At 46.5% G+C, this 27,173-nt stretch overlaps 1 protein-coding gene across 1 annotated transcript; it reads left to right on the top strand.

Moving 5' to 3' along the window:
• The first annotated feature begins 23,529 nt into the window (after positions 1-23,529).
• On the top strand, positions 23,530-25,601 carry FZD1 (frizzled class receptor 1). The gene has a single exon (XM_052639000.1). The coding sequence runs from the start codon at positions 23,530-23,532 to the stop codon at positions 25,468-25,470; it is 1,941 nt and encodes a 646-aa protein (XP_052494960.1). The 3' UTR covers positions 25,471-25,601.
• Positions 25,602-27,173: the final 1,572 nt, after the last annotated feature.

Genomic DNA, 27,173 nt, shown 5'->3' on the forward strand with positions numbered 1-27,173 from the left:
TCCCATGGACAGAAGAGCCTGGCGGGCTACAGTCCACGGGGTCACACTACTGAAGCAACTTAGCACACAGGCAAAGCCAGACACCAGATTTATTTGTAAAACCTCCAGCTTCTTAAATACTAATCACACATTAAAAAAAAAACAAAACTGTGTGTGTGCACTCGGTCGCTCACTCATGTCCAACTCTTTGCAACCCCATAGACTGTAGCCCACCAGGCTCCTCTGCCCATGGGATGTCCTAGGAGTGGGTTGCCATCATGAAGAAGATCTTCTCCATAAGATCTTCCCGATCCAGGGATCGAACCAGAGTCTCCTGGGTCTCCTGCACTGGTAGGCGGATTCCTTACCACTGTGCCACCTGGGAAAAAACATTACCACTCCATTGTTCAAGCAGAACATAACTGGAGGCCCAGCTGGGCTAGCAGAGTGTTAGCTGCGTCCGGATTTCAGGGCCTGGAGTAACAGAGCAGGCGGTGCCCAGTGAGGTCTCGGCTCCAGCTCAGCACCCAGCACCTGATCCATGAACGATCCTGGGTGCACAGGACCACCATTAGCAGTGCTGGCTTCCAAGGAGTTAAAAGAATGACCGCTAGTTCCAGTGAATAGTTTTCTACTTTGTAAAAACCACTTAGCATATGATTCTTTTCCCTGAACAGTATTACAACATGTGCAGATTTTTATTCACTTGCCAGCTTGCTCTTGCTCAACTTTTCAAGGACACTTAGTCTATTTCCTTGTCTATGAAACAGAAATAATTATGCCTGTTCTGAAAATAAGCAAAAGGCATGTAAAAGGACTTTGCAGACAGTGGTGATCAATCCAGCTGTAAAAAATCACTTCTCCCTAGATTCTTCCCTGGGATCTAAATCCCACACTTAGAAATCTGAAACAAACAGAGGCTCTCATCTTTCTTCCAAGGTGATGCTTCCTTCAGTCATGATTTTTGCTATAAAAACTGCATTATTATTTTCTACTACTATTAATTACTATTCATCTTTTCATTTAAATCCAATATGTTTTTTTACTTACTACCAACTATCTTCTTCAATTACTAACTTTATTTTTGCCTAAGCAACAATATCCATGAATACACAGGTTTTATGTCCTAGTGTTTAATTTTTTGTGCACACACACACACAAATAAATGTATATGTACATGTCTATATACACTTCTATATGTGTTTGCCATACATACGGGCTTCCCTGGCAGATCAGTGGTAAAGAATCCACCTGCCAATGCAGGTGTGGGTTCGATGGAGATGTGGGTTCGATCCCTGGATTGGGAAGATCCCTTGGAGAAGGAAATGGCAGCCCAGTCCAGCATGCTTGCCTGGGAAATCCCATGGACAGAGGAGCCTGGCGGGCTACAGTCCATGAGGGTCGCAAGAGTCGGACACGACTTCGTGACTAAACAACAACATTCATCTGTATATTACCTGAAAGGTGTTTATCATCTTGCTTATTACCAACTACATGTCTGCCATTTTGGAATACTCTATCCTTCCAGGGATAGTAATATTTTACAGAAAAATTTTTTGTCTCTTCCAGGTTATTAACTTACTCGATGAGTATTTGTTACCTGGAACAGGCAGGAGAAGATGAACATCACTGGTTTCGCAAAGCTTTAAATGCCTCGAAAAAGCTTTGTGAGCCCATGTGGCTAATGAATGTTGATAGGAAAATTCACAATCCAAATCTTCCCGTTCCAGATTCCTGTGGACTTGGGAGCTCTCAGGGATCACAGAGGCTAACCTGAGAGAGAGAGAGAGAATGGCTAAGCCTCTGCCCCAGCAGAATCCTGGGGGCGCAGCTAGTGAGTTTGAACCCAGCACAAAGCCATGGTGCCTTCTGAACGACTTTCACACAGGAAGCTGTCTGGGGCCATGCTCCTAACCCTCCAACCACCCAACACTGTAATTTCTACGATTGGCTTTAGTCATTTAATAAGATAATAGCATTCGAACCAATCACCATTAGGATACCAGATGATGTTAATAATTACAATCTGCGTTTAGGTGGCGCCTCTCCAGGCAAGCACTAAGAGTTTTAAAAACATTATCTCATTTTCATCTTCATGACACCCTTGTGAAGCAAGCCTTTTTTATAGCATGACTAGAGAGAGCAGCTGAGGCGTGAAGAGGTGAAACACATTCCCCATCTGAGAGCACGTGTGTGATCACAGTTCTCAAACTTGGTTTGATGTTGTCTTGAGAAAGTCTCTGTAATTGTATTCATGTAGGAGTTTTGCACTAAATGCAAGGGATGTCTCTGAAAATATTTACATTTAGGTTTGTAAAGGCATGGGCTCTTTAAACTCTGTATTCAGTGTATCGAATTAGCAGACAAACAGAGTCTAAGCGGAGTTCAACGTACTTAATACTATCTTGCCAGATAACTTATTTAATAACTCATTATGTAGCACTTGCATCTGCCTGAGACTGTTTCAAGTGTATTATAATTAACTCCTTGACTCATCACAATGACTCCATGAAGGAGATCCCAGCATGTTCTTCATTGAACAGGGAAGAAAATCAGAAAGTTAGACAACTTGTCTAAGGTCCCAGAGCTGGTAAGTGACAGAGCTGAGAGATACACTGCTATATTTAAAATGGATGACCAACAAGGATCTAACATGTAGATCCTTGTAGCAGCCTGGATGGGAGGGGAGTTTGGGGGAGAACCGATGCATGTGTATACATGGTTGAGTCCCTTCAGCTGTTCACCTAAAACTGTCACAACATTGTGAATCAGCTGTACCCCAATACAGAGTAATTTTTTTTAATACACACAGTTTGGTCCCTGAGTTCCCATCTTTAAACCAGAACATTCTGTAACGATCGAGCTTGTAATGGTTATTTGAAAATACACTGTTTCTTTCTCATGCCAGTCAAAGGTTTTTATCTCCCCCCACCCACCTGCCCGCTGTGTCGGTGGTTATCCACTCCAGCCTATTCCAGACAGAATCTCCCTATACAGCAAGTCATTCTGGCCCCATCCTCACTGTGCTTGAACTCCAGGTGTATAACTTGCTGGTACATCAGCCCAGAGCCTAGAAAACAGGGTTTCAGAAGCTCAGCAAATCACAATCCATTCCATACAGAGTCCACAAGGCATTGCCCTCAAATACTAAAAATTCCTTTCTTCATTTGTGCTTTGGGGAAGGAAGAGTGAAATTCTGCCCCTAGTTCTGTCCCAGGACTGGGATGAGTTTTAACAGTAAGCAGAGATATTTTTCACAAGTGACTTATGCAATATACATTATGCTTGGAGAGTGCTTTCAAAGTGTTCTGTGTATTCATGAGCTCATTTGATCCTTACACAACAGCCAGTGAGATAATGGGGGAAGCTATTTTCATAACCACCATTTTACAGATGAGAAAACTGAGGCTCAGTGTTGTTAAATAAACTTGTCCAAAGTCACTCAGCTAATGAGCTATCGGAGCAGAATAAACCCAGTGTCATGTGTTAATAAAGTCTATAAATTACCTCATCACATATTAAGCTTAATCACTTCTAAGATCAGACACTTAAATAAAATTCAGAGTGATTCCTCCTCAAGGGTGCAGACAGGACAGTTGAGAATACTTAATGATTTCCAGGTTCAGCTCTCTTCTCCTTTTTGAAAGAACGTGAAACAGACTTTCCAGGGTCATTAAAAGGAGAAGAGCTTCACCACATGGCCCAGCAATCCTACTCCTGGGCATATACCCAGAAAAAAAAACAAAACTGTAATTCAAAAACATACACAGGGACTTCCTTCGTGGTCCAATGGGTAAGAATTCAGGTTCGATCCCTGGTCCAGGAAAATTCCACACGCCTCGGGGCAACCAAGCCTGTGCAGCATGACTGCTGTGCCCACACTCTAGAGACCATGAGCTGAAACTGTTGAGCCCACACGCCGCAGTTACTGCAGCCCAGCAAGTCTGGAGCCTGTGCTCTACGCAAGGAGCCACCACAATGAGAAGCCCACGCACTGCAACGAGAGAGGAGACCCTGCCCCCCACAGCCAGAGAAAGCCCATGCTTGCAAAGACCCCGTGCCTCCAAAAATAAAGAGGAGACCCTGCCCCCACAGCCAGAGAAAGCCCACGCTTGCAAAGACCCCGTGCCTCCAAAAATAAAGAGGAGACCCTGCTCCCCACAGCCAGAGAAAGCCCACGCTTGCAAAGACCCCGTGCCTCCAAAAATAAAGAGGAGACCCTGCTCCCCACAGCCAGAGAAAGCCCACGCTTGCAAAGACCCCATGCCTCCAAAAATAAAGAGGAGACCCTGCCCCCACAGCCAGAGAAAGCCCACGCTTGCAAAGACCCCGTGCCTCCAAAAATAAAGAGGAGACCCTGATCCCCACAGCCAGAGAAAGCCCACGCTTGCAAAGACCCCGTGCCTCCAAAAATAAAGAGGAGACCCTGCTCCCCACAGCCAGAGAAAGCCCACGCTTGCAAAGACCCCGTGCCTCCAAAAATAAAAAAGTAGCCTCTTTCAAAGCCCCAATATTGTCCATTTAAAAAGACACAGGCATCCCAATGTTTATTGCAGCACTATTTCCAATAGCCTGGATGTGGAAGCAGTCTAAACGTCCATCAGCAGCGGACTGGATATGGTACTAGTCCTCGGACGGTTGCTCAGCCACATAAAGGAACAGACTGTGCCCTTCGCAGCAATGTGGATGGACCTAAAGACCGTCACAGACTGAAAAGTGAAGTGAAGTCGCTCAGTCGTGTCCAACTGTCTGCAACCCCATGGACTGCAGCCCACCAGGCTCCTCTGTCCATGGGATTTTCCAGGCAAGAGTACTGGAGTGGGGTGCCATTGCCTTCTCCAACAGACTGAAGTGAGTCAGAAAGAGAAAAACAAACATTGTATAATATCATTTATAGGTAGAATCTAGAAAAGCAGGAGAAATGAACTTATTTGCAAAGCACAAATAAAGACACAGAAATCAAGAACCAACTTATGGATACCAAGTGGGGAGAGACAGATGGGATGAATTAGGAGATTGGGATTGATAAATACGTACGTTGATATTATGCAAAAAATAGGTAACTGATGAGAACCGAGCGTACAACACAGGGAACTCTACTCAGTGCTCTGTGGGGACCTAAATGGGCAGGAAATCCAAAAAGAGGGGCCATATGTATATATACAGCTGACTCACCTTGCTGTACGGCAGAAACTAACACAGGATTGTAAAGCAACTGTACTCCAATAAAAATTTTAAAAGTGGCCTTGCGGCCACCTCCCCTACATACCCAGGTATGTGGTACTCATATCTGCTGACACGTTCAAATGCTGCCCACTGCCTGAATGAAAGGAATCCCTTGGTCTCCAGAAGAGCCATCTCCCTTGTTCCAGGAACTTGTCTCTCCTCCCCTGCTTGTGGACGCTGTGTGCTGAGAATTAGCTCCACTAAATAAGGAAGGAAAAGGCAGTTCGTTCAGATGAGTTATATATGAGTTATATACATGCCAGGCGTTGGGGCCTGGAGGCCCAATCTGCCAACTTTTACTTTCTCTATCCAATGCTGACTTTTCATTTTCAACTGCTAGAACAATGGCAGTGAATCATCACTTGTGATTTAAGATTTTTTATACTGAGTCTGCCTATTTATTAATATTTACTTATTACTGATATTCTTCCAAATAGGCTATTGCTGAAACCACTGGCTGCCCTCCTCCTCTGCCTATCATCTTACTGCCAGTTGAGTGGGATCCCACCGTCTGATGACATGAGTTTCTTCAGCTTTTCTCCCTGTCTCAGGATTTCCTGGATTTTCTCCCATAGTCAATCCCACTTTCATGGGAAGAAATGGCCTCCTCCCTTCCAAGGCCAAGTCAACCCCTTCTTCTGCTAGAAACCCCTCCCTGTCACCACTTCTTGGAGGGTTTCCCCGGTGACTCAGAGGTAAAGAATCTGCCTGCAATGCAGGAGACCTGGGTTTGATCCCTGGGTTGCAAGATCCCCTGGAGGAGGAAATAGCAATCCACTCCAGTATTCTTGTCTGGAGAATCCCATGGACAGAGAAGCCTGGCAGTCTGTAGGGGTGCACAGAGTCGGACACGACTGAAGCGACTTAGCAGCAGCAGCAGCACCACCTCTTTGAGAATTTCTCTCAATCAGTGACCAATGTCTCTCCCTTCACTCCCATCCCATGGCATGCCTCAGCCTTTCTCTCTTACCTGGAATACTTCCCTTTATCCATCAAGAAATTTAAGTCTTTTCAATGGCACCGTCTCTTTGCTGGCTTCTATGACATTATAATTGGAATTATATTTGGACATTATAATTGTTTCATAGGAAACAATCCAGTGTCTCCCAAAGAAATGGAAAAGAAATCCACATGGAACCTCTTCAGTGGCTATTGCTATGTAACAAACTATCCCAAAGCTGAACGGCTTAAAACACAGCAATTTATGATGTCTTATGTCTGTGGATTGACAGGGCTCAGCTAGGCAGTTCTTTGGTTCACAGGGGTATAACCAAGATCAATTAGGAGCTGCACGCAGCTAGGAGCGTGGCTGCAGGAATCTCAACGTCTGGGACCCGTCTGTTCCCTCTCACCACCCTCTAGTCCTGGACTCCTTGACATCACGGCAGCTGGCTTCCACGAGCACAAAACAGGAACTGCCTGTCTTCTGAAGGTCTAGACCAGCAATTATCATAGTATTGCTTCCTCTTCATAGCACTACTGGTCAAAGCAAATCTCACGTTCAACCCAGGTTCAAGGAGAGGGGAAATAGATTCCATCTCTCAGTGAGGGGAGGGGCAAGGAATCTGTGGTCAGCTTGAATTCAGCATAGATGTCCATGTTTGATCAGCTCAAATCACCTCAGTAATCACAATAGCTATTTGGTTGTTTTAATAAATCTGAGTTAGATCATCTTATGTAACTCATAGTATTACTGCTTCTCCAAAAGAACAAAATAGCTCAATTTCTAGACTCTTAAAATTCAAAACCTGCTTGAAGAACTATTTAAAATTCAGCTAGAATTTATATAGGTCTCTTTTATAGATACAAAGATCAGGTACCATATCCATAAAATCTAGAGAAAGTAGGTGAAGTGAATTTTAATCAACCTTTTTTTTTTTTGTTTTCCCAAAAGAAAAGCCAATATATTTCTGCAAAGAAGGTGAATATTTCTGAAAGACAAGAATAGCCATAAATCAGAGGTGTCAACCAGCTCTGCTACTGAACAATAGGGAAGAGCTTACTGCAGCTGTAGGCGCCCTTCCCAGGAATTCAGCAGCGCCCTTACTGGCCTCTAGGTGTCCCGTTGGCTTCCTTGGGGGGTGGGGGCAGGGGTTGCTGATGGAAGGGATGTGAGGATGGAGATAAGACCACCAGTTCTTTAGTCAAGATATGCTATTGGCTATAACTGGACTTTCCAGGTGCTACTAGTGGTATAGAACCTACCTGCCAACGCAAGAGACAAAAGAGACATGGGTGGCATTAGATTCGAAATAAAGTGCACAATCGATGCTAAGTGTTGAATCATCCCGGAAACACACCTCCCTCCTGGTCCTTCCACAAAACTGGTCCCTGGTGCCAAAATGGTTACAGACCACTTCTAGGTGATGGGATTATATCTCTCATCCACAGTGAAATCTTCTTTGAGCCCACCCGGTTCCCAAAATTAGGTCAGATGCCAATTAGGACCAATCCTATGCCTGTTGTATAAATAATTTTGCCGAGGCTGCCTTACCCCTTCTCTGGGGTCTTAACCCATTGTTCGGGGGTGGCCCCCAACAGTGTGTATACAGTAAGACCAGCTTCCCTGGTTCTGACCCATGAGTCCAGAGGCAGACACTAACCTTAAGACGGACCAAAGACATTTCCTTCTGAACTGAAAGATGCGGAGTTTTGATCACTAGTTACATTAGTGAAGCACAGCAGAAGGAAGGTCCATAAATCTGTGCCAAAGAGGGAGAGCTAATTTGCCCCTTGCGCTTGTATATCTCCTCCTCGTATTCTATTAGACACCTGTATGACTTCCTCATGGATTCTGCTCTTTCCTGAAACTCTCCAGAATTTTCTACAACTCAAAGACTTAGACAATTTATACTAACTGGAATGAACTCACTTACGCATGCATAATGACTAGCGTATTTGTTCCGCGTCCTTTTCAGTGCTGGAATGATGGTTTTGTGAAAACAAGAAGATGCCTGCCTTGCTTGGCACTGTGTCTTGAACACTAAGTGAAGTGGTTGACACACAATAAGTCGCCCATAAATATTTATTGAATGAATAAGTGGAGGCACAGGACTGATGCAGGACTTGCTTGGTGGTCCAGTGGTTAAGAATCCACCTGTCAATGTAGGGGGCACAGATTTGATCCCTGGTCTGGGAGATCCCACAGGCCATGGGGCAATTAAGTCTGCGTGTCACAACTCCTGAGTCCACACTCTAGACTCTGCTCTGCAATAAGAGGAGCACAGCAATTAGAAGCCCCAGGCACAGCGATGAAAACCCAGGGCAGCCAAAAATAATAAATAAGGACATAAGACTAGTGCAGCTCTCCAGGAAGTGCCTGGGGGAGAATGAGACTTCACGAGGCTGGGTGGGAGGACTAAGGGACCATTGTGGGTTTGGATGCCACATTGGCGAGAAATGTTTTGAATGGAGACTCTTGGTCGAATTGCTCAGGTTTGGAAAAACATCCTGTATTATCTGATGACAGAAAGAGTCAAATACAAAGACCCTGTTTACCTTCGGATGCCAAGACTAGCTGAAGGAGAGAGAGTGAAGTCGCTCAGTCGTGTCCGCCTCTTTGCGACCCCATGGACTGTAGCCTACCAGGCTCCTCCGTCCATGGGATTCTCCAGGCAAGAGAGCTGAGGCTGAAGCTGAAGGAGCTATAGTCAGAAAGAAAATCTCTGTAACTTGGGTAGTGCAGGAGAGAAGGAGCGTAGCTCTGTGAAGCAGTGGACCCTGCAGGGCTGTGTGACTCCTCCCAGACGGACGGACGAGAGGGCAGCCCTGCAGGCGGAATAACGCCGGAAGTCTCCGGTGGTCAGGGTGAGGACAGAGCAGCCGTGACAGCCGTTTGCAGCAAGAAGAGTGAGTGGGAGTGGATGGAAGTGAAAGGCTAGAGGAGATCCCATTTCCGTCTTCTGACATTCAGTATCCATACTGGCTCTAAAGCCACAGAACTCTGGGGTCGCTCACTACACCTTGGTATTTCCCGGCTGGTGTCATGGATAGAGGAGCCTGGCAGGCCACAGTCCATGGAGTCGCAAAGAGTCCGGCACGGCTGAGCACGCATACACAGGGCTCTTGATCTAAGTTGCAGGCTGAAAGATTCTAGTAAGAAGCAGGGTTTAATTCACCACAGAGGTGTGCCTCTGCAATTTTACATTTATTTGGAGGACATGAACCTGCTAACTCACTTGTCTGATGTGTGGATATTGAGTTCAAAAAATGGGAGCTTTGTATCTCGGTGCTGTGGCTACCTACCTTCTAACTACCCTGAAGAATATGTCAGAATATGTCTTGATAACAGCCGAATTCTGAATAGAAAACTATCTCTGAATTTTGGAATGATATCCAGCTAAGAGTCCAAGAGGAAAATCTGATTTCCCAGCAGTCACAATCCAGGGGCCTTCAAGCCCTGTGAGTCATCTCATCCTTCTTGGGGTAGGTTCCAGCTCTACCAGTTAAATGTGTCCAATCTTGCCAAGAAAATGCTCTGCCAATGTACAGGTGTCTTTGGAGAGCTGAGATATTTTGTTCAATTGCTATGGGTCTGAGACTACCACCTCTGTCTTAGTAACAGTTGTATGCAAAATGCTTCTTAATATTTGTTGAGGGCTGTCAACTACAAATTGGCACTTGCCATCTAGCTCTACAAGGATTAAATCATACGTTCCTGCAGCTACTGAACTTCAGTACCCCCTGAAAGGAGTTGAGGGTGGAGAGCAGAAATGAGGCACTCGGTGCTGGGGGAAAAACTGCCAGCACGGGTCTTCAGATATCTTCAGGAGCCAAATTTATGAGCCCAACTACTGTTTCTCCCCTTATCGAGAAAAGCACTAAAATCCTTCATGGTGATGACTGTTCCTTGTGACTAGCAGTTTCACGAGACTAGTAGAAACCTTCTGGGAAAACATGTGATTGATTGCATGTATTCCCTCTTCACCAAAATCACATTTATACTGACCTTTCCTGGTTGGTTCTTTGAAACAGTTTCTCAAAGCTATCTGAGGTGCTGTCTCCCAGGCTTGCAGCCCACATTGTGCCCTGATAAAACTTAACATGTTCAGCTCACACTGTGCAAACTTCTTAAGTTGGCAGGGTCCATACCTTTAATTTTTTTGTTTAACAATTCTTGAAAAACTTTGCTCTAAGGTGCTTAGGAGGAATGATACAGAGCCCAGTGATGAAGCCCCTCCAGGCTATAGCCAGCTAACCCTGGTTCAACCTTCATTCTCCCGTTCAGCGGGGTATGGCCAGTTCCTTACCCTCCCTAAGCCTCATTGTCTCCTCTGTGAAAGGGAGATAACAAGGGGACATCCCTCAAAGAGTGAATGTGAGAATTAACTTGCACATAGTAAGCACTGAAGTGAAGTGAAGTGAAGTGAAGTCGCTCAGTCGTGTCCGACTCTGTGCGACCCCATGGACAGTAGCCTACCAGGCTCCATCGTCCATGGGATTTTCCAGGCAAGAATACTGGAGTGGGCTGCCATTTCAATGTTATCACTATAGCTATCTTTGTTGTTTTTGTTCAGTCGCTAAGTCGTGACTGACTCTTTGTGACCCCATGGACTGTAGCATTCCAGGCTCCTCTGCTATCGTCCAGAGTTTTCTCAGATTCATGTCCATTGAGTCAGTGATGCTATATAACCATCTCATCCTCTGTCACCCCCTTCTCCTCCTGCCCTCAATCTTTCCCAGTATCAGGGTCTTTCCCAACGAGTTGGCTCTTACATCTGGTGGCCAAAGTATTAGAACTTCAGCAGCAGTCCTTCCAGTGAAGGACTGTATGAAAATGGCTATCGTTAGCCATGTAATATAAAATAAAATTATTTTATACATTTAGATTTCTTAGCATGGCAGTTTTTTAAAATGATTATAAATCCTTTGACACTGCTCCCATGGAAGTACAATCTAGGTCTCTTCCCCTTGAATCTGATCACGCTTGTGACTGCTTTGACTCTAGAATACATTGGCAATGACCCCATGTGGCTTCCAAAGCTTGGTCATGAAAGAACATGCAGCTTCTGCCTGGCTAGCTGGGCCCCTGAGCTGCCCCATGCAGTCTGATGACCCCAAGGCTTCCATGATGCTGGAGAGGCCACAAGCCATCACTCTGACTGATCATCCCATCAGAGTCCAGCGTCCCTCCCCAGGGGCCAAGCATTCTGAAAGTGGATCCTTCAGCTCCAACTGTTCCAGCCCTCAACTGCCTGAGTCCCCTCCAGCTGCTAGGGTCCTCTCAGCTGAGTTCCCAGGCCTTGAAGACATACAGACAAGTCCTTCTGTCTGTCCTTGTCCAAATGTCTACTCCACGAATCATAAACATAATAAAATGACTATCATTTCATGCCACTAAATTTGGGGTGGTTTGCTATACAGCAATAGGTATATGGAACATTCAGAAAATAATAGATTTGAAGGGAAACAATGGGGCAAAAGAGCAAATTAACCATATCAAAATCATCAGATCCTGGATGTCCATCGACAGATGAGTAGATAAAGAAGCTGTGGTACATATACACGGTGGAATATTACTCAGCCATAAAAAGGAACACGTTTGAGTCAACGCTAATGAGGTGGATAAACCAAGAGCCTATTATGGAGTTAAGTAAATCAGAAAGAGAAAAACAAATATTGTAGGTGTTGCAAGAGGGCATCAGAGGGCAGACACACTGAAACCATACTCACAGAAAACTAGTCAATCTAATCACACTAGGACCACAGCCTTGTCTAACTCAATGAAACCAAGCCATGCCTGCGGGGCAACCCAAGACGGGCGGGTCATGGTGGAGAGGTCTGACAGAGCGTGGTCCACTGGAGAAGGGAATGGCAAGCCACTTCAGTATTCTTGCCTTGAGAGCCCCATGAACAGTATGAAAAGGCAAAATGATAGGATACCAAAAGAGGAACTCCCAGGTCGTTAGGTGCCCAATATGCTACTGGAGATCAGTGGAGAAATAACTCCAGAAAGAATGAAGGGATGGAGCCAAAGCAAAAACAATACCCAGTTGTGGATGTGACTGGTGATAGAAGATGAGAAGGCTGGATGGCATCACGGACTCGATGGACGTGAGTCTGAGTGAACTCCGGGAGATGGTGATGAACAGGGAGGCCTGGCATGCTGCGATTCATGCGGTCGCAAAGAGTCGGACATGACTGAGCGACTGAACTGAATGCATCTATATGGAATCTAGAAAGATGGTACTAATGAACCTGTTTACGTGGCAGCAATGGAGACCCAGACATAGAGAACAGACTTATGGACCTGGGGCAGAAGAAGGAGAGGGTGGGACAGATGGAGAGAGTAGCAGGGAAACATATACACTACCGTGCGTAAAATAGACAGCAGGGGGAATTTGCTGTGTGACTCAGGGAACTCAAATCAGGGCTCTGTGACAGCCCAGAGGGGTGGGATGGGGAGGGAGGTGGGAGGGAATTTCAAGAGGGAGGGAACATATGTATACTATGGCTGATTCATGTGGATGTATGGCAGGAACCAACACAATACTGTAAAGCAATTATCCTCCAAATAAAAATAAATAAAATTTAAAAAATCATCAGATCCAACCTTGATCTGTGGGCATAATTTTCAAATATCACGTTTTTTTTTAGTGGACCATTTTAAAAGTATTGAGTTTGTTACAATATTGTTTTTGTTTTATGTTTTGGTTTTTGGGCCACGAGGCATGTGGGATCTTAACTCCCTGACCAGGGATCAAACCCACACTCCCTGCCTTGGAAGGTGAAGCCTCAACCACTGGACTGAGAGGAAAATCCCTCTATCAGATTTTACTGATGGCAAAATTTAATTTCTTCTTTCTAAGCAAAAAGTCTGTGCTCATCTGAAGAGCCTGCAGCAAACAGAATGCCATACGAACTTCATACACTGCAGGGCCCCAAGGGGAAGCTCATGAGCCCATGCAGACAGGTACTTCTCTTACTTCTGTTCTTGAGAGAACTGAGAGGGCCTGAAAGCTGAAAAGAAAAGCCCTTGGTTTAAATGGACCCCAATTGCATTTCAACTTATCAGATCAATAATGCAGGGATTCCTAAAATCAATGTGCTGAGGCATTTTACCAAATGCAGTTGCCTATTGATTAATACCCTGACTTTTAAATATAAATGTGCATATTTCTTTGTTGTTATCCAAATTACAGCACGCAAAAGCCAGCAAACTACATAATCTAATGGGTATTCATTAGATTATCATCCTAATTTTATAAATGAGAAAACTGAGGCTTGGGAAAGCAGGAAAACTCACCATGATAAAAGAAATGCAGGGGCCTTTTGTTGAGCACAAAGAATACCCCAGTGTCCAAGCTTTTCTTCTGATGCAAAATAAATGTAAGGATGGTGAGTATATCCCCTAAAGGTCTACCCATGGATCAGATCAGATCACAGGAAAGCTGCATTTTAAATCTATTTTTCCGACTCCTTATGGAACGCCTTCCCTCATCTAAAATGCACCATTATTTCTTGGATTTTATCATGGGTGGGTACAAGAAATGGCCATGTGACAGTCCCCTGTAGTGTTTGATGTCCTTTATACTAAAACATCCAAATAACTGTCTGAGGGCTAGATTCTAGATAGAATTTTGGATTTTCTATTGAGCTTTATTTATTATTTGAACTTTTAATTTTGTATTTAAATATAGTCAATTAACAATGCTGTGATAGTTTCAGAACAGCAGAAGGGACTCAGCCCTACATACTCATGTATCCATCCTCTCCCAAACTCCCCTCCCATGCAGGCCGCCGCATAACATGGAGCAGAGTTCCCGGTGCTGTACAGTGGGTCCTTGTTGGTTATCCATTTTAAATATATAGCAGCATGTATATGTCCATCCCAAACTCCCTAAATATCCCTCACCCTTCCTACCACCCCCTGACAACCATAAGTTCATTCTCTAAACCTGTGAGTCTCTTTCTAATGAACTTTATTTAACTTCTGGAGAAGGAAATGGCAACCCACTCCAGTATTCTTGCCTGGAGAATCCCATGGACGGAGGAGCTTGGTGGGCTACAGTCCACGGGTCGCAAAGAGTCGGACACGAGCGACTTCACTTTCACTTTATTTAATTAGGTCACAGAAGCTGTGGAATCTTATCTTGTTTCCCGGGGTGTGCTGCTGTGGTAATGCATGTGGCAGCTGCATTTGAATTCTGGTTCCCATAATGACAGGCTAGGTGAGCAAGTCAACATCTAAAGCCTCCATTTCTGCATCTGAATCGAGAGTCATCTCCTTACTACCTTCATCCGTGCCATTGTAAAGAGTAAGTCAAGTACTAAGACACGACAACTTTCATAAGAAAATAATGGTTCTTTTTCACTTCTTTTCATGTATTAGGATTTCTTTCACTTTAGATGCCTAAGAAACTACGAACAACCCAGTGCTTTGCTTTACTCTGTCCAGAGAAATGTTGGCTCTAAATGAAAATGCCTGGTTGCTTGTTCCATTTGTTCTTAATCATAATTCCAAAGACGTTAATTTAAGAAGAAATTTTACTAATACTTTAGACACCATGGATTAATTTACATGTTATCTTCAGCCAGAGGATTTCAGGTTGAAGCAAGAAGCAAGTAAACAAACAAACAAACAAAAAACCTAATTTGATAAATCTGTGGTTTTAAAATATGTATAATATTATTCCCCATCCCTTCCTTGACAAAAAATGTCAAGTCCTCCAGAAGGGAAAACAGACATGCTTGCTTACAGAAGTACAAGTTTTACTCGTTCGCTTAAAAATTTTTTTCTGCACCAAAATGATTCCAAACTCGGCTCCCCACATCTTAGCAAATCAGAGAGGCCTCTTTAAAGAAGCATAAGGTTTTAATTTACAAGGGATCATCTACATTTCTTTCCCAGGGCTGCACAGAAGGACTATATTCTAAAACCAATACAAATGCCTATATGTTTTACAAAAGTTTTCCCAGATAGTGTACACCATCTCCAATGTCATAAAGACAACAGAACTCAAAGCACAATCATGAGAGAGCCGTTTGTATTTTAAAGTGAGATTTGAATAATAGATTTAGTAAAACCCCTGTTTATAGTTTAATCTTTGAATTATAAGAAAATTTGGGGTAACAACTACCTGATCTTAATGATAGTTCAATAATTTTGTTTTCCTTTCACACTTTTATTTTTTTTAATGTGTTTTGTGAGATTTGTGTCTATGGAATCCATGATTCATACCTAGACCTAGTGAATATACCCATTTATATTAAATCTTTGAGTCTTAACAACGTTTAAAATGTAAATTCTAACAAATTTTGGCTGACTCAGAAAAAACAAGTTAGTTTAGGATCTTAATACCAACTGGCTATAAGTGCCCTGTAAGATAAAAGTCAACATAGTGAAACGGACTGTCTCCTTCAGTAAGTTGCCTTAGGGAAAGCCATACATGTTTTTAAAAGATAGACTTTTCAAAGAGAGTCTATAAATTGAGGTTCTGTGTATAAATGAATCCAAGAACCATCTCACCAGTGTCAAGAACAGATCTGAGTCAGAATGACGGAGAAAAATAATAAAGAAAAGACATTTAGTTTTAGAATTCTTGCAAGATTTTTTAGATGTTTTGGCAATTAAGAATTAGTTTATGTCATAATTCCTGGGTTGGAAATTCAAGAAGAGAGAGGTGGAAATCGATGCTGAGAGTTTACGCAGATCTCCGCAAAGACACTATAACAGGTCTCCTTGGGTGGCTCAGTGGAAAAGAATCCTTCTGCCAGCACAGGAGACACAGTTCGATCCCTAATCCAGGAAGATCCCACGTGCCACGGAGCAGCTGAGCCCGTGCACCAAAACTGTTGTCTGTGCGATAGACCCTGGGACCCACAGCCACTGAGCCACATGCCACGGTGCTGAAGCCTGCACGCCCTACAGCCCCTGCTCCGGGCGCAGCAAGTCACCGAAATGAGAAGCCTGGGCACTGCAGCTAGATACTAGTCCCTGCTCCCCGCAGCTACTCAGACAGCAAAGCCCACGCAGCAACCAAGACCCCAGACGCCAAAAACGAATACATAAATAAAATGAATTTTATAAAGACAATATAATAGATTCTTAGGTGATGCCTCAGAGTAAGGCAGGAATAGCATAGTCCAGGCTTTTTTTTTTTTTTTTTCAGCTTTCTTAATTACTACCAGGTGCTGAACTAATCAATTTCCCTTCACTAGGAATTCAAAGATCAGGTTCGGGAACTCAAAGCATAGTAAGTCAAGTTCTCACTTTATACTCTTAACCTACGAAAGTGACACAGAGGTACCAGTCCAACCTTACAAAGTTTAGTTTTAAAATACCTTAGATCTAATCCAAGGTCTCATCCTGTATTATTCAGAGCATGAGGTCAAGCTGTTGTGTGTGTGTGTGTGTGTGTGTGTGTAATCCCCAAGGTGGGAAATACTAGGTAAGACTAGTTTTAAAAGGGTTCCTAACCTCAGGACTTCTCAAAGATTTCATTAGGCTAACATGGGTCTCCAGAAAGGACATAGAGTATGGCCTTTTCCCAAACTTAGTTGAACGTTTGTTTGTTTGTTTGTTTTTCACAGAACGTCTTTGGGGGAGGATGTTGTATTTCACAGAAGAAAATTAGGAAATGCTGATGCAACAGAGCTTAAGCTGTGTTATAATCTCCAGTATTCAACGAAGACAAGGCAATCCTGCCACCCACAAGCCAGCAACAAACAACTCACCTGAAAGCTCAAGGTCTGCCTGATTGCACTTGGAGCAACTGGCGTGTCCATGTGCACCCGACTGTAATTGGCGCTGGTAACTATCCATATTCAACCTGATAGAAGCAGTCTGGAGAAAGGGCTGATAAAACAAGATCTTTGATATAAGAAAACTTGACTGGTTCTGCAAGGCTTCCTGATAAGCGTAAGGACCTTGGCGTTTCAGAAAGCCCTGTGTCCTGGGAGTCACCTCAAAGGCAGCTGCCCCTCGACCATCACACACTGCATGTTTCTGGGGAACCTGGCACTAAGCCATTCCTAGATGACCTGCTTCCGGGTCGGGGTTTCCTGCATAGCAGAGCAGCTCCCTTGTTTCAATGTCCTGAAAAATCAGCCCTGGACACAAGGATTTGTTTTAGAAAAAAAAAGAAAATTTGACTGAATCTGATGCTTGAAGAATCAGTATCAAGGAGGAATTGGGTTGTGTTTATAGTTTATACCTGATTGAAATATTTTTATTATCAAGTTCATAGTAGTTCATACTTAAATAATTGTTACCTGGATCTCAAACCCTTCCACTGTATATGAGAAAATAACGTATTTTAGAGTCAAGATATGCTGCTCATATTTTCCCTCTAACATTTTATTATCCACTGCCTTCACCTCCCCAAAAGACTTTCCATAACACTAACTGTTCTTGGTTACAACCCTGAATTGTTTGCTTTTAAGGGTTTCCTCTGTATCATGTAGGTTTGATAAATGAAATAACATATTAGTATAAAAATAAATAGACAATCTAGGTTTTTAAATAAAAAAAAAGAAACTTTGGAAGATAAGTCTTGGGAAATGATTTCTTGTTTAGACAAGCCATTGAGAGAGAAGGTCTCCAGACGCAGATGTTGAGAGCAGACTTGTGGGCACAGTGAGCAGAAGGGGAGGGTGGGGCAAATTGAAAGAGCAGCGTGGACATATATGCACTACCACGTGCAAAACAGCTGATGGGAAGCACAGGGAGCTCAGCTCCTCCTTCTGTGACAGCCCAGAGGGGTGGGATGGCTGGGGCAGGAGGAGCCGAGAGGGGAGGGGATCTCTGTATACATAGTTGATTCACTTCTTTGTACAGCAGAAACTAACACAACATTGTAAAGGAATTACATGCCAATAAAAATTTTTAGTACAAAGAATGATAGTTACTCGAAAGAACATGCGTACTGAGTCACTCAGTTGTGTCTATCTCTGTGCGACCCTGTGGACTGCAGCCCACCAGGTTCCTCTGTCCATGGGATTCTCCAGGCAAGAATACTGGAGTGTGTTGCCATGCCCACCTCCAGGGGATCTTCCATAACCAGGGATCAAGCCCACGTCTCTTCTGACTCCTGCAGTGGCAGGCAGGTTCTTTACCACGAGAGCCACGTGGAAAGCCCTAAAAAAACATGGAAAGTGTTAAAATAAGTGTCTAATGAAATTTAAGCCAAACAAGGCCATTTACCCTGTAGCTCTTCCTTTAACACCTCTGGTATTCTTAACTATATACTAGAGAAAATTAACTAGTTCCTAGACAATATTTTTGGTTCCTTCCAGCTCCATGATTTGGAAAAAAAATGACTTTTTTTTTTTTCTCTTTTTAACTCTTACTGCTCTTCCGAGTCTCCTCTCCAGTAAACTCCCCTGTCCAGTGGAAGATAAAACAAGCTCAAGAATTTCAAAAGGAGAGGTCAGGACGAATGGAGGAAGTAGCATCAACATAGATGCACTCCCACGTGCAAAGCAGAGAACTGGTGAGAAGCTGCTGTGTAGCACACGGAGCCCAGTCTGGCACTCTGTGATGACCTGGAGGGACAGGATGGGCCGGGGGGAGGGAGGCTCAAGAGAGCGGGGGTATGTGTATACTTATAGCTGATTCACATTGCTGTGCGGCAGAAACCAACAAAACATCTTAAAGCAATTTTCCTCCAATTAAAAAAAAAAAGTAAAAGAACAGCTTTTGAAGCAGTACAGTGTGACCTACTGTGGGGGACAGAACTGCCTTCTGCCAAACTCCCTGTGCCCCACCCCCTTGGGGAGAAGAGGAAGCGCTTGGAGTGATGGTGCATGTTCAATGCATGCGATGCTTCTTGGTAAGTAATACAGTAGAATAAATTCATGTTTCCCAAGCCCGGGCACCATGAATGACCTTGAGAGAATAGAACATAAGACAGAGACATCTTTACACGAGCAGAGTGGCAGAAGAAACACGGCTTGATAAAGTTTCTAAGCATGGGATGCTATCAGCAGAAGAAAGAGCATCAGGGCGGGAAGCTGGAGAAAAGGGTCCCTGGGAGACTTGTGGAACGGGATGCCGGGGGAGAAAATGAACGGCTATGAACCGTCAGTGCTCAAAGGACCTCAGAGAGCACCTGTGCCTCCCAACCTCCTGTTCAATATCATTTTTCATGAATTATTGCCAACACACACACAGACACACACACTCTCATTCACATATGATACCTGTTGTACAGCACATTATGATACCGGTTGCATTTTCTTTTAAAAATACTAGAAATCCAGAAATGGTTTAAGACAAATGTGAACTTTAAGAATTTACTGTATCCATGAATAGTTGAAAAATAATAACATATGTATCTGAGACAAATACACGTCATTTTGTTTCAACCGGCGAAGATAGAACAGTACACTCTTTAGAGACACCAACATACGTGATGATGAGATTCACAGTGCCCTGGCAGTGTGCAGTACAAGTGACACTCACCTTAAGTAGTGCCCTTTCACTGTTTAGTTGCCAAGTCATGTCTAACTCTGTGACCCCATGGATTGTAGCCTGCCCCTTCCCTGTCCATGGTATTTCCCAGGCAAGAATACCGGAGTGAGTTGCCATTTCTTACTCCATGGGATCTTCCCAACCCAGGGCCTGAACCTGTGGCTCTTGTGTCTCCTGCATTGGCAGGCTGCTTCTTTACCACTGAGCCACTCTTTATATCTAGACTATAGGTTTTTTGTTTCTTTAAATATTCGTTTTTTAATTTATTATCTGGCTATGTCGGATCTTAGTTGCATTATCCAGGATCTTCCTGTGAGGCGAATGGACTTGAGTTTTGGCAAGGGGGCTTAGCTGCTCTGCCTCATGTGGGATCTAATCCCCGACCAGGGATCAAACTAGAGTTGCAAGGCAGATTCTTTACCACTGGACAGCCAGGGAAGTACTGTCCAGACTAATGTTTAAGCTTCCCCAATGACACTGCCCCAGGTTCCCTCTTCCCCAGTCATCCTGAAGCCACTGGTTGAATCACTGTAAACCTCGGAAAAACTCTGGGGTTCTTAAGAGTATTTGTGAATATTGATGAATTGAGCTTGTTTTCAGTGGGAATGTTATCCAGATGGAATTATCTTTTAAGATCCATCCTATGCATTATATGAGAATGAAGAATTTTACTTCCAGTTGAGTTTCCTGCTTTATGATTTATTAATAAATGATGTATGAATGAGGGCTTTGTGTTCAGTCATCTCAACTCTTGGCAGGTTGGTGGTCTGATCCATTCTCAGCAATTAGATGATCAATTCAACTGCATAGATCTGGTGACCAAGTTGATTAGACAGCAAATGATCAGGCCAAATATAAATTACCATTTAGTATCAACTACTATGACAATTTTAAAATGGAGTTGACATCAAATGTTTAATAAAGTGTTCAGTATAGAAAAGAACACAACAGTTATTGTCTAGCATCAGACTCACCTGGATATCAGACTCAGGAAGGTCTAGGTGGGGCAAGAGAATTTGAATTTTTAACAAGTTCCCAAGGGCTGCTGCTAGTTCAGAGATCACACTTTGAGGAGCACTGCTGTTTAAAAAAGAAAAGAAAAAGCTATATTTTCGTTGAATTTAACATATCAAACAGATATGAATTATAACAATATTGTTCCGCCACCCCTGAAGCCACTCCCCGCTCATGTGGGGAAAAGTCAGCCTCCACAGCTCCCTACTGTCTGTATAATTTAGCCCAAATGTTTTCAGTTCAGTTCAGTTCAGCCGCTCAGTCGTGTCTGACTCTCTGTGACCCCTTGGACTGCAGCATACCAGGCCTCCCTGTCCATCACCAACTCCCGGAGTTTACTCAGACTCATGTCCATTAAGTCAGTGATGCCATCCAGCCATCTCATCCTGTCATCCCTTCTCCTCCCACCTACAATCTTTCCCAGCATCAGGGTCTTTTCCAATGAGTCAGTTCTTTGTATCAGGTGACCAAAGCCTTGGAGTTTCAGCCTCAGCATCAGTCCTTCCAATGAATACTCAGGACTGATTTCCTTTAGGGTGGACTGGTTGGATCTCCTTGCAGTCCAAGGGATTCTCAAGAGTCTTCTCCAACACCACAGTTCAAAAGCATCAATTCTTCAATGCTCAGCTTTCTTTATAGTTCAACTCTCACATCCATACATGACTACTGGAAAAACCATAACTTTGACTGGAGTATGGGCTAACATTTTCTCCTGCCATAATATCTCAGCCACACCCACCCCGTCTCCCCCTTTGGCAATTTAAGCCCTTTAGAGCTCCTGTCTCTCGAATCTTCCATCCATCTCACCATCAGATCCCTCTCCATCTTTTCCACTGGCTGGCTGCTCTCGTGTGTTCTTTGAGCTTGTGTGTGTTTAGTTGTTCAGTCGTGTCTGACTCTTTGTGACCCCATGGACTGTAGCCGCCCCCCCAGGCCCCTCTGTTCATGGCATTCTCCAGGCAAGAATACTTGAGTGGGTTGCCATGCCCTCCTCCGGGGATCTTCCCCATCCAGGGATGGAACCCGTCTCCTGCCAGGCAGGCGGATTCTTTACCATCTGAGTCACCAGGAAAGCCCCTCCTTCAGCTTAGGGATGTGCGTTAAGGGAACTGATCTTCATCTCTGTGCCCTGCTGAACTCTCCTACCTGTAAGGCTAGGCCAGGTCTTGCCTATCCGTGTATTCTACTACCTAACAGTGCTTCTAGGACAATAGGAGCTTGGTAAGTATTTATTAAAGAAATGAATGGATAAACAAAAGACAGAAAATAACTGTAGAGAAGGATCCCAAGAGACAGTCTAATCATAGGCCCACAAATCCTAGGTAGAATTAATAATAGGGTGGCATTTTATTGATAAAATGAATCACTGGTTAGACCATTACTTGAATATATCTTACAGGAAAACAACGAGGATGTAAGTGGGCTGAATTGTTTTGTTTTTTGAACTGGCATCCCGCTGTTTTGCATCTGAGTGGCAGATCATTCTGCAGCCCAACCCAACTGGCCCAGGTCTGACCCTTGCACACTTCCCCCGGAGCCGTGGGCGTACCGGCCTTTGGAAGCCTCGCTGAAGCTCCCCAGGGTCCAGGCTGCCCCCAAGCCCAGCTCTGCCCTGCACCCCCTCTGGAGTCTCAGGCATCCAGGACTCTCTCCTTCAGAGACTGGTCGGGCTCTGAAGTTTTTCTCTCGTAATATTCAATGGGTAGTTTCCCTTTGCTTCTGTTTCTGGATTGATAAAAAGGAGAAAAAGGAGTTTGACTACAGAAAAGATAGTAACAGCGGACTGTAGATCTGGCTTTACTTTTTAAAATGCTATCGAAGTTTGTGTTTGGTTGTGGTGGTTTTTCTTCATCTGACTGCGACCCGGCGAACTTCTCGGGGGAAATGGCGCGCCCGAAGCCCGCCAAGCCCAGCCTGAGAGCTCTAGGATTTGAGAGTAATATTTTAAATAAATATACCGATACAAACTCGAAGGAAGCCGTGCGTTCCTTAAGTCAAAGGAATCTGTTCGGATCGAGGTGCTCGGTCTGCTGTTTGTAACCAGCGTTCAGAGCAGGATTTTTAAACACGAAAATGGATAAAAGAAAAGCTAAATCGCGCGATCGGCCGACTCCTATTCATTATCTCCAGCAGCATATGGGACCATTCTCCTACTTGTCCGCGCCCTTTCTTCCGCAAAAGCAAAAGCAACCAAGCCTGTCCCGCTTCATAGCAAACCCACTCTTTGTGCCCGAGCGGTGCCTCGGCCACCGCTCCCCCTCCCGACTCCTCCTCCTCCCGCCCGCCGCCGACTTTCGCTCTGGGAAGCAGGCGGCGGGCGCCCTTTGCGCCGGGAAGCCAGTGCAGCGATTGGGCGACGATCCCTGAGCCTCCAGTTCCGCGTCGGTTTCAAGGCTCCTCCCTTCTGGTGAAAGACAGACTGCGGGGCGCCTGGAAACCGGTCGGAGGGCGCGCGAGGGAGAGGAGAGGGAGCGAGTTGAGGGATTGACACAAATGGTCAGGCGGCGGCGGCGGAGGAGGAGGAGGCGGAGGCTCGGGGGGGAGCCGAGACTGCTGGGTTGCCGAGAGTTGCGCGCTCTACCCGGCCGCCGCCACTAGCGCGGCGCCGCTTGCCAGGAGCCAGCTAGCCGAGGGCCAGGAAGGCGGGACGCGACCCTCGGCGCGCCCGAGCCACCCGGGCTCTCCCCGCAGCCCGCGCTTCATGAATCGCAAGTTTCCGCGGCGGCGGCGGCGGCTGCGGGACGCGGAGCGGGAGCCGGGGGAGCGGGCCGAGCACGGCTCGAGCTCGACGGAGGGCACCGGCGGGGAGGAGATCGCCCCGGCCGCAGGGGGAGCATCCTCCCGCCGCGAGACAGCCAGCCTCAGCCGAGCGGCGCCGAGAAAGGAGCCGAGAAAGTATGGCTGAGGAGGCGCCTAAGAAGTCCCGAGCCGCCGGGGGAGGCGGCGGCGGCGGCGGCGCGAGCTGGGAACTTTGTGCCGGGGCGCTCCGCACTGTACCGGCGGCGGAGGGGAGCGGGGACGCGGGCAGCCGCCGCCGCAGCCCGGCTGACTCCCGGCGCTTGGCACGCCGGCTACTACTACTGCTTTGGCTGCTGGAGGCTCCGCTGCTGCTGGGGGTCCGGGCGCAGGCGGCCGGCCAGGGGCCCGGGCCGGGGCAGCAGCCCCCGCCGCCTCAGCAGCAGCAGAGCGGGCAGCAGTACAACGGCGAGCGGGGCATCTCTATACCCGACCACGGTTACTGCCAGCCCATTTCCATCCCGCTGTGCACCGACATCGCGTACAATCAGACCATCATGCCCAACCTGCTGGGCCACACGAACCAGGAGGATGCGGGCCTCGAGGTGCACCAGTTCTACCCGCTGGTGAAGGTGCAGTGCTCCGCCGAGCTCAAGTTCTTCCTGTGCTCCATGTACGCGCCCGTGTGCACCGTGCTGGAGCAGGCTCTGCCGCCCTGCCGCTCGCTGTGCGAGCGCGCGCGCCAGGGCTGCGAGGCGCTCATGAACAAGTTCGGCTTCCAGTGGCCCGACACGCTCAAGTGTGAGAAGTTCCCGGTGCACGGCGCCGGCGAGCTGTGCGTGGGCCAGAACACGTCGGACAAGGGCACCCCGACGCCCTCGCTGCTGCCCGAGTTCTGGACTAGCAACCCGCAGCACGGCGGCGGAGGGCACCGGGGCGGCGGCTTCGCGGGGGGCGCCGGCGCTTCGGAGCGAGGCAAGTTCTCGTGCCCGCGCGCCCTCAAGGTGCCCTCCTACCTCAACTACCACTTCCTGGGGGAGAAGGACTGCGGCGCCCCCTGCGAGCCGACCAAGGTGTACGGGCTCATGTACTTCGGGCCAGAGGAGCTGCGCTTCTCACGCACCTGGATCGGCATCTGGTCTGTGCTGTGCTGCGCCTCCACGCTCTTCACCGTGCTCACCTACCTGGTGGACATGCGGCGCTTCAGCTACCCTGAGCGGCCCATCATCTTCCTGTCGGGCTGCTACACGGCGGTGGCCGTGGCCTACATCGCCGGCTTCCTGCTGGAGGACCGGGTGGTGTGTAACGACAAGTTCGCGGAGGACGGGGCGCGCACCGTGGCGCAGGGCACCAAGAAGGAGGGCTGCACTATTCTCTTCATGATGCTCTACTTCTTCAGCATGGCCAGCTCCATCTGGTGGGTGATCCTGTCGCTCACCTGGTTCCTGGCAGCCGGCATGAAGTGGGGCCACGAAGCTATCGAGGCGAACTCGCAGTATTTTCACCTGGCCGCCTGGGCCGTGCCGGCCATCAAGACCATCACCATTCTGGCGCTGGGCCAGGTGGACGGCGATGTGCTAAGCGGGGTGTGCTTCGTGGGGCTCAACAACGTGGACGCTCTGCGCGGCTTCGTGCTGGCGCCCCTCTTCGTGTACCTGTTCATCGGCACGTCGTTCCTCCTGGCCGGCTTCGTGTCCCTCTTCCGCATTCGCACCATCATGAAGCACGACGGCACCAAGACCGAGAAGCTGGAGAAACTCATGGTGCGCATCGGCGTCTTCAGCGTTCTCTACACCGTGCCGGCCACCATCGTCATCGCCTGCTACTTCTACGAGCAGGCCTTCCGGGACCAGTGGGAGCGCAGCTGGGTGGCCCAGAGCTGCAAGAGCTATGCCATCCCCTGCCCCCACCTCCAGGCGGGCGGCGCCCCGCCGCACCCGCCCATGAGCCCCGACTTCACAGTCTTCATGATCAAGTACCTTATGACCCTCATCGTGGGCATCACGTCAGGCTTCTGGATCTGGTCCGGCAAGACCCTCAACTCCTGGAGGAAGTTCTACACTCGGCTTACCAACAGCAAACAGGGGGAGACCACCGTCTGAGACTCGGGACTCAGCCGGTCGCCAGCCCTCGGCCTGGTCCCAGCCTCCCTGGCCCTATGGAATCCTGGCCAAGTCTGGCTACTCTCCCTAGCCATTCACTGCTTTTAACAAGGCTCCTGCAAAAGCTTCTGTCCCCGGGGGCACAGGGACCTGAGGGCCCAACTGCCAGAGGCGGGGGGGATGGACAGACCTTTTTTGCTCTGGTACCAGGACTGTATGCTTTTATGACTTGTAAATAGCCTGTGTAAGATTTTTGTAAGTATATTTGTATTTAAATGACCGGTCACGCGTTTTTCTTTTACTCTCCTTGTTGGTTTGTTTAATTTTAATTATTTCGGGCGGTTTGACCATTTTTCCTTTTAGCCCTTTTCAGAGCAGCACAGAGAGAAAACCATAGCGCAGCGCTCGGAGCTTCTGCGGGTGCTGGCGCTCCCCTCCCTGCAGCGGGTGGGGAGAGCCTGGGCCGCGCCGCCTGGGTCTCTACACCCCTCCTCTTTCTGCTCCCTCCCTCACCTTCCTTGCTGGGGTCGGGACTCTTCCAGGTACAGAAATCCACAAAGCTTCCACATCGGGACTCTTCCAGGTACAGAAATCCACAAAGCTTCCACATCGGAAGGTGGGCCCGGGCCGATCCCGAATCTGCTCTTGTCCGGAGACAGATTGCCAAGACGGGCCCTTAGACTCTCCCAAGCTGAAATTTTCACTGTCCAGAACCTTCCCCGGCTTCTAGGAGGCCCACGGATGTGGGCAGGGGCAGCCCCGGGCTCCTTGGCTCAGGCCTCCAACGCCCAGACACTCCCTCCTTCCAACAAAGTTGGTTAGAGGGTGAGTGGGGTAACCATTGCCAAACTTTTTTAAGTCTCATTTTTGGTGGATGAGCTCATTTCATTCTCTAGCGTCTAAAACCTGGTATGGGTTTGGCCAGCGTCATGGAAAGATGTGGTTACTGAGATTTGGGGAAGAGGCATGGAGCTTTGTGTGGGTGGGGAGAGACAATTCTAATTGCATACGGATGCCTGGCAAACTGCTTCTTAAGACTGAGAGCACCCCTGTTTAGATTTACCTTTCTGAAAAGTGGAAACACTAGGTCACCTGGAAAGCTTTGTTAAGGAGCTGATAATCTTTGCTTTCCTTAACGGGAGAGCAAGACGGTAAACTGAATATGAAAACTTGAAGGAGATTTCAGTGTAATGGATGTCCTCAAAATGAAGTGGTACTTTCTCATTTCAATCAAATAATAATCAGACATATGTCAGAAAGTTTAAAATGTACATTGTACACTTGTACATTGTAACATATTATTATGATCATTATTCAACAACACATTGTGAGGGAGGAACAATCCACATCACTAGTAATAACCTGGTAAGATTCCAGGAAGTAAAGGAGGTGGAATAATTGATGGGATTAGCCACCGAAATAAACAAAATATGGGCATGTATGCTAAAGGGAGAATGTGTGCTGCACGTCTGCTGCACTAAATCCTGTGTGTTCCTTTTTGGATTTACAGAAATGTGCCCAGTGCAATCTTGCAAAGCCATTGAAAAATATTCACTTTAGTTCTCTGTGAAAAAGAGGAGAAAAGCAATCTTCCTGATTGTATTGTTTTAAACTGTTAAGAGTTTTATCAAAATGCCCGTACTTAGGACATAAATCTATCTATGTCTGTCATACCCTAAAATGACAATGCTCGTTGAATTTGG

Source organism: Budorcas taxicolor, chromosome 4 (assembly GCF_023091745.1).
Source record: "Budorcas taxicolor isolate Tak-1 chromosome 4, Takin1.1, whole genome shotgun sequence".
Classification (NCBI taxonomy): Eukaryota; Metazoa; Chordata; class Mammalia; order Artiodactyla; family Bovidae; genus Budorcas; species Budorcas taxicolor.